The sequence below is a fragment of the Panicum virgatum genome, chromosome 9N, assembly GCF_016808335.1.
Source record: "Panicum virgatum strain AP13 chromosome 9N, P.virgatum_v5, whole genome shotgun sequence".
Taxonomy (NCBI): Eukaryota; Viridiplantae; Streptophyta; class Magnoliopsida; order Poales; family Poaceae; genus Panicum; species Panicum virgatum.
This window is the reverse complement of record NC_053153.1, coordinates 50,002,900-50,009,594: the sequence shown is the minus strand read 5'-3', so window position 1 is coordinate 50,009,594 and position 6,695 is coordinate 50,002,900. Positions and strand designations below refer to the sequence as shown.

General features: G+C 50.3%; 2 protein-coding genes across 3 annotated transcripts; both read right to left on the bottom strand.

The window, feature by feature from the left end:
* Positions 1-727: 727 nt before the first annotated feature.
* LOC120691336 (protein CWC15 homolog) lies at positions 728-3,433 on the bottom strand. Its single transcript, XM_039974377.1, has 7 exons — positions 3,187-3,433; positions 2,216-2,322; positions 2,089-2,133; positions 1,919-2,006; positions 1,425-1,521; positions 1,230-1,336; positions 728-1,123 (listed from the first exon to the last, which is right to left on the bottom strand). Exons 1-7 carry the CDS (start codon positions 3,315-3,317, stop codon positions 1,000-1,002), a joined length of 699 nt encoding a protein of 232 aa, XP_039830311.1. The 5' UTR covers positions 3,318-3,433; the 3' UTR covers positions 728-999.
* An 826-nt stretch (positions 3,434-4,259) lies between these two features.
* On the bottom strand, positions 4,260-6,695 carry LOC120692506. 2 transcript variants are annotated; one of them, XM_039975833.1, is made up of 4 exons: positions 6,507-6,695; positions 5,885-6,372; positions 4,831-5,093; positions 4,260-4,773 (listed from the first exon to the last, which is right to left on the bottom strand). In XM_039975833.1, exons 1-4 carry the CDS (start codon positions 6,562-6,564, stop codon positions 4,461-4,463), a joined length of 1,122 nt encoding a protein of 373 aa, XP_039831767.1. In that variant the 5' UTR covers positions 6,565-6,695; the 3' UTR covers positions 4,260-4,460. The 2 variants fall into 2 exon arrangements, with proteins under 2 accessions (XP_039831767.1, XP_039831766.1); XM_039975832.1 differs by having other exon boundaries at positions 4,260-5,093; positions 6,507-6,694.

Sequence of the window (6,695 nt, the reverse complement as noted above, 5' to 3'; positions counted from 1 at the left end):
GCCCCGGGAGTAGTAGAGTGAGTAGCTAACAATAACGCCCCTGACCAACAATGGCGAGGGCGACAGCCCTGCTCGTGAGCCACCACCACCAATAATCCTCGCAACTGCAGCAAATGCCTGCCACCGTCGGCCAAACTAGATCCTCGGCTGTTCATGGCTGCTCGCCGCGGCGACAGCTAGCAGCTCAAGGACCTGCTGCTGCTGGAGCCTGGAGGACGACGATGAGGAGCCTGCTGCCACTGCCGTCGACGACACGCCGCCCGTGGAGGCAGCACCACAATTCGAACTGGAAGTTGATTCTGGGTTTTCTCCTGCTGCTGGACCAGGACCAGAACCAGCACCACTCCCGGTGGTCCTTGATGGAGGCGGGGTGACCATGCGGCGACGGCGAGGAATTCATCAAGTGTGCCAAGATGATCGCCCGCACAAGTCTTGTGCACCGCAATTTCTTCAAGTCTTGTGCACTTCGGGTCCTTAATAATTAATAATCTTTGGCCTCACAGAAATTCGAAAGTGAGCAACATCAGCTAAATAAGAGTCAACATTCCTTCATCACCATGCCAAGAGCACATACATCATCAGGCCCAAATAACCGACCATGTCTTCTGTATTATCTAATTTAGGTTTTCATCTGCACAATAGTATCATGTGTACCCATTACTGCGGTGCTGGTTTGTCACCTTCTTTTTTGCTTAAAATTAAAACAAACCATAAACAGCCGCAATGCTTCTATGGATTTCTGCAGCTTTGTCCCACATTCACCCCATCATCAAACATACAAAGTGCACTAGCTTCCTTTATCTTTCCCCATCTGGTAAAGGGTTTAGGTATCATTTCAGACTTGAGACAAAGACATCTTTAAAGGGCAAGTTATTTCATACAGCACAATGGTCTCTCGCTCATACACAAACACATCTATTATCACAAGATGATGAGCCCCGAAACAAGGCCCCTGACATACCACGGCAGGGACATGTTCAACCATACACAGCAGAAGCCTCACTTCATGTACCTCTGAAGAAATTTGCGGTGGAAATCACTTCTGATGGTGTCATTGATGAACCGTTTTGGAGTCTTGGTCTCTCCACGTGCCTGGTTCTTGAATACCACATCATCATCCCACCTTCAAACCACACATGTCAGAGAAAGATTAGGCTCACCAGAAGCCGATTGTGGATTTTTATTACATGACATGGTATAACACGAGAAGCTAAACATCAGCATCTTACCTTCTCTTGACGCTGAAGGAGCCAGGATTGTTGACATTGATCAAAGGGTTTCCCCGCATCAGTTCAGCCTCCTTCATCTTGGCCTCCTCTTCTGCTTGTTGGCGCTCCTGCAATTCATCCATTTCCATTATGCTTCCAAAACCTAAATGGGCATCACGTTGGAAAATCATTATAGAGATACAAAAATTAACAAACCTTTCTAAGCTTCTCCTCAGCTCTTTCTTTCTTAATCCTCTCAAGCTCTGCCATTAGTGCTTCCGTGTCATCATCGTCGTCATCTTCGTCTTCATTGCTGAATAGAATTTGCAATTCAATGTGTATAAGAGCAACAAAACATAGTGAAGCAAAATTTATTACATTATGAGAACATGGGACAAACAATTACTCCTAAACAGTGTTGCCTTATTTATCAGCTCACTTGAAGTGAAGACAAAATAGGCACAATAAACTGAACACGCTACTATGTTAGGCAATGCCAATAACAGACATAAATCGGTACTCCACAAGTGTGTGTTCTTATGGATGTTTTACTGAAGGTGACACAGGAAAAAAACAAAAAGGCGTCTTTAACCCATTCTACAAATACTTACTGCAGTCACAAGTCAGGTAAATCCTGCTAAGGTAGAAACAAGAAAAAAAACCAGCAGCATTTCACAAGAGCAAGGTTCATGAAGGAAAATGATACCGACCTTTCGTCGTCACTTTTAGGCTCCACATCAGAGTCATCTGCATCGATTTCTCGTGGAACTATCTTATCCTCGGCATCTCTCTTTGAACCTGTGAGTTACAGAAAGAAAGGAATAAGTCATCACTAAGCCAGAGCATAAACGGATATCAATGCGGCATTCATTCCACCAACCTTCTAATAGCAGCTGGCTTGAACTTTTCCGCCGGTCTCTCTCTTCTGCAGGCAAGAAGATGCATGTTAGGACTTACAATTTACAATTAGATGACCGTCTAAAGGGGAAAACAAAAGGTAGGCATACCAGCGTAGGACTTATCCTTGGAAGAGTAGTGCTTGCGCTCACGATCCTCAAGTTCCTCCCTGAGGTTCCTCTTCTGTAACTCCTCTTGGGTCTGCTGGCCCTCTTTCCTGTATATTCAGGAGAAGGTAGTGAGTCATAGAGGGAAGAAGCTCAGGCTGACCTAATGTCAATGGCTATATGAATTGTAGAATAGACTAGATATATAATAGAAGTGAACATTTTTTAGCCTTAGTTTCATAGGAAGAAGTTACTAGCTCGGTATCAAGACAACTCAAACCTTGCATAGACACTAGTTATCCCTATTCAATTTGCAAATGTACAGTCCAAATTATATGGTGCGGTCAAAATGATCATGAGGGGGAGCAAAAGCATGTTGTTTCCTGAAAGTGATCAGGTAGCGCAAACGGGTTAATAACTAGCAACCGCAGAGAGGCTAAGCACTCTAGAATTAAGTGGTCGGGTGGCGGCAACGAAGTAAACGCAAGGGTTGAGGAGCTGATGATTTAGTAGCTGGCGATTGTGGTCGTGGTGGGGTTGAACACGCTGCCAGGAATGACCCCTCATCGAAAATAACCCCCCTAGGTTTGGCATATGCATATTTCCATTTTATATTTCTTCATAAGTTTCATAAGATAATTTTTCAATGTCGGTTTACTAGCTGTGAATGATGTTTGTCCAAATGGTTTGAGAAATTAAGAGCACAATAACATGAACTAATTATTATTTACATATTTGAATTAAATATTAAGGGCCCCGCTTTTCTATTGCCCTGGGACCCAAAATTCTTAGGACAAAACCTAGCCCGTTTCCCCAATCTGAGCCCTCCGTCGAGCTACGCGGAAAGGTTAGGAGAGAAACAAAGAAGAAATCGCGGCCGCCAGATCTCCAAGCAAGCAGGCAATCTCGGCCGAGGAAGACTTGATTCCATGGAAGGATCAAGGATTGGTGGATGAGGGGGCGTATACGCATACCTGGGCTTGAGGGAGGTGTGCGCGGCGAGGTCGCGGGAGGAGTACTTCTGGGAGGGCCCGAAGATGCGGGTGCCCCCCTGCTCGTTGCCGCCCTTGGCCGGAGCCCAGGTCGGGCGCGCCGCAGTCGTCATGCCTCGTCGCTCGCTCCTTGGCGCGGAAACCCTAGGCCGCTGGCTGCTTCGATGCGGTTGCTGGCTTGGCTGGCTGGTGGAGACGAGGACGACGCGGTCGTTCTGGTCGCGGAGAGGGGGTGACTCCTATATCTTATCTCCCGCTTCCGATAGATAGTTAGGCCATGTATGTTAGATCCATTAGCGGCCCAGTTTGCACATCTAATAGGCCCAAAAAACACGAATCTGGCAGCCCAGACACCATATTCCGCGCGCGTCGTTCGTTTGCTTTCAAGGAAGACTTTAGAGAGAAAAAATAAAAATATGCCTAAAGCAGGAGGGTTTGCTGCAGCCCACTAGAGTGCAGAATTGCACAGTGGTTCGGGTATTTCGGGAAAATCCGAACCCGAACCCGATATTTCAGGGTACCCAAAATTTCGGGTATTTTTTTTTCCAGATCAGCTTCGGGTAGCATATCTAGATACCTAAATTTTTCATTATCCGAATTACCCAAACGCGGTGGTTACATATTTGCACAAATCTCCAACATCAGAAGATATGTATAAAATTTTCTTTGAGAACATGGATAGGATCTCTGCACTCATACAATACCTGGGATCCGAGGATGATGAAGAGCGTCAAGTGGCTCGTCATGCTCAGCCACTTCCCTGCCGGAACGCACAGCATGGCGCCGCCGCCGCCCTCGCCAGAGAACTGCGACAGGTGATCCACCGCCGAACGGAACGCCGCAGTGTTCCACGTCGTGCCGAAGTCCACCAGCGATGCGCCGGCGCCGTGTGCGCCCGGCAGTTCGGCGCCAGGTACATACTCTGCCCGGTCCTGGACGCCGCCGGGGCCGGATGGAGTTTGACTTGGTGGGAGTTTGATTTCGCCGGGTAAAAAAAAAAAAGCAGAGAGAGAATGATGGCGTAAAAGATGGCTACGGGAATGCCACATAGAAACTTCTCATGCACCGTGCACGAATGCCACATAGCAGATTTATTCAGTATAACTGGGGATATAATTTGTGTTCTCCGAAGAACCGAGACACGAATCAAAATACAGAATCAGAATGTAGAAACAGAGACCCCAAAAGAATGTTTGGCTGGTGTCAGGGAACGACAACCACTGCAGATGCCCGAATCCGACCACGACTGACATGCTTCACTCATCATCATCATCGTCCTCGTGGAAGCGCAGGTGCTTGCCCTCCGGCACCGGCAGGCCCCTGAGTATCAGCGCGCCGAGCTCCGCCCTCGCCTCAGCTGCGTCCACCACCTCTTCCCGCTCGATCTCGTCGTCGCTGTTGTAGATGAACCGGGTGTGCTTCCCCTCGAACTGTGGCAGCCCTGCCTTCCTCTCCTCTTCGTCGACCACGGTCATCCTGCTCATCTCCTCGCACAGGTCATCGAAGCAGTCGTCGTCGCTATTTTCTTCCCACTCCTTCCCTTCTTCAGTGTACTCTCCCAGGTCCTCCCCTTCTTCAGTGTACTCTCCCAGGTCCTCCCCTTCTTCAGTGTACTCTCCCAGGTCCTCCTCCACGCCGAGCTCTTCTTCGTCGCCCTTCTCAGAGCTGGCGTGGACCAGAACTGACCAGGCCGAGGAGCTGTCGTCCTCAGGTGATGATGATGACGACTTGTCTGTGCAGCTGCCGGTGCTGCTCACCTGGAACGAGACAGCCGACCCATTGGACACGTCGGACTTCTCAGGCGAATCATCGAACACCAGCGCACGGTTCAGTTGGCACTCGCCGAGGTTCTCCTTTGGCTGAGGGAGCGGCAGGGAAGCAGCCATTACCTGCACAAGAAGGGGAGCAGCAAAGCAGCTTAGGAACATGTGGAACAGTAACTGCTGGTTAGAGGACAGAATTGTGCTGCTCGTTAGAGGAAAGAAATGAATTTGCTATTCAGGTTGGAAGCACATTCAGAACATGGTAGATTCAGTTAACAATCCAGAGATAATGATCAGCAGCAAATTTGTCATGTGGCATGATTACAAATCGCTGTTATGTTCTTAACGAAAGCAGAACAAATCCTATGACGATCGACAAGTTGGAAGAAGCCTCAGCATCATTTTCAGTTCTGTACAGTGCCATGACATTCAGGACGAGCTAGATTCAGTTAACAATGCCGAGATCTTATGATCAGCAACAAATGCATCATGTGGCTTGATTACAACTCGCTGTTATGGACTTATGATCTTAACGAAAGCAGAAAGAATCCTATGATTGCCACATACTGAACAGAATTTTCATGACATTCAGGACGACCTAGAGATTCAATTAACAATGCACATGCCTGATATTTCAGTAACTGTACCATGTACCTAGATTGCCACATACTGTTATAAACCAGGTGGTGCAGAATTGAGACGTACCATACACTAGCAAGAACCCTAAGAGTAAAGCTAGATAAGACGCTGCACAAACTTCTGTATCAGATTGAGAACAAAAAATAGACCTTTCCTAATTGAAATTGGAAATCCACTACTCAGAACAAAATCTTGGACGGCAATTCTACCACGCACGTTGAACTACAAATCAGAATGATTTCATCAATTGGAAATTGCTGAATGGACAACTAGATTACCTGCAGCTTAGGAAGCAGTAGTTCCTCCTCCTCGAGTACGCAGGGCACCACGGGGACATCAGGCATCAGGAGGCCTTCCATGGCATCGGAGACGGGCCCGATCTGCGGCGTGTTGGCCGGCGTGGGCGCGAGGAGCTGGGCCGGCGACCTGGAGACCGCAAGAAGCGCCTGGATGCGCGCTGGCCTGACGAGAGCCGCGGGGGCGCATCCCTGCTCCTCCTCGACCTTGTGCAGGAGCGCCTGGACCTGGCCGCGCAGGAGCGCCTCCCCGGAGCCGGGCGTGCGGCGCGGGGCCCTGCGGCGGGTCTTGGCGGCGGTGGAGGCGGGAGTCTTGTCGGAGCCGTGCAGGCCGCCCGGGGCGAGGCCGACGATGGGGGAGTCGTTGGAGATGTCGTGCAGCGCGGCGCGCGCCTGCGGCTCCCCCGCGGCGGCGTTCTTGGCCCGGGAGGACAGGGCCGTGGAGTCCGCCGCGGCGGCGGCGCCCTTCTCTGCGCAAAATTGAAGACGCGTCGTCAGGAAAAGCACATTCAAGAACGCGTCGAGATGCAAGAAGCGATCGAGAAACGGACTAACGGAGAGGGGGCGAGGTGGGGTGGGGAGGAGATGGGAGGGAGGAACTCACGGGCTGATGCGGCGGCGAGCGAGCGGGTGATCCTCCTGTTGGACAGCGGCGTCTCCATCGGTGGTTTCCTTGGCGAGAGGCGCGCGCGCGTTGCTGTTGAAGCGGCGGCGCGAGGGAAGAGAGACGGCGTGCGAGAGGGAGAGAGATGATCGGGGGAAGCGGGGGGTGGAGACGGCGGCGGAGGGGGCG

Excerpts from the sequence above, each read along its gene's own strand:
- LOC120692506 (XM_039975832.1), bottom strand. The coding sequence starts at position 6,564 with ATGGAGACGCCGCTGTCCAACAGGAGGATCACCCGCTCGCTCGCCGCC. Across the intron at positions 6,373-6,506 it reads GCTCGCCGCCGCATCAGCCC|AGAAGGGCGCCGCCGCCGCG; the intron begins GTGAGTTCCTCC and ends AATTTTGCGCAG. Across the intron at positions 5,094-5,884 it reads TACTGCTTCCTAAGCTGCAG|GTAATGGCTGCTTCCCTGCC; the intron begins GTAATCTAGTTG and ends CTTCTTGTGCAG.
- LOC120691336 (XM_039974377.1), bottom strand. The coding sequence starts at position 3,317 with ATGACGACTGCGGCGCGCCCGACCTGGGCTCCGGCCAAGGGCGGCAAC. Across the intron at positions 2,323-3,186 it reads CACACCTCCCTCAAGCCCAG|GAAAGAGGGCCAGCAGACCC; the intron begins GTATGCGTATAC and ends CTGAATATACAG. Across the intron at positions 1,522-1,918 it reads CCTAAAAGTGACGACGAAAG|CAATGAAGACGAAGATGACG; the intron begins GTCGGTATCATT and ends AATTCTATTCAG.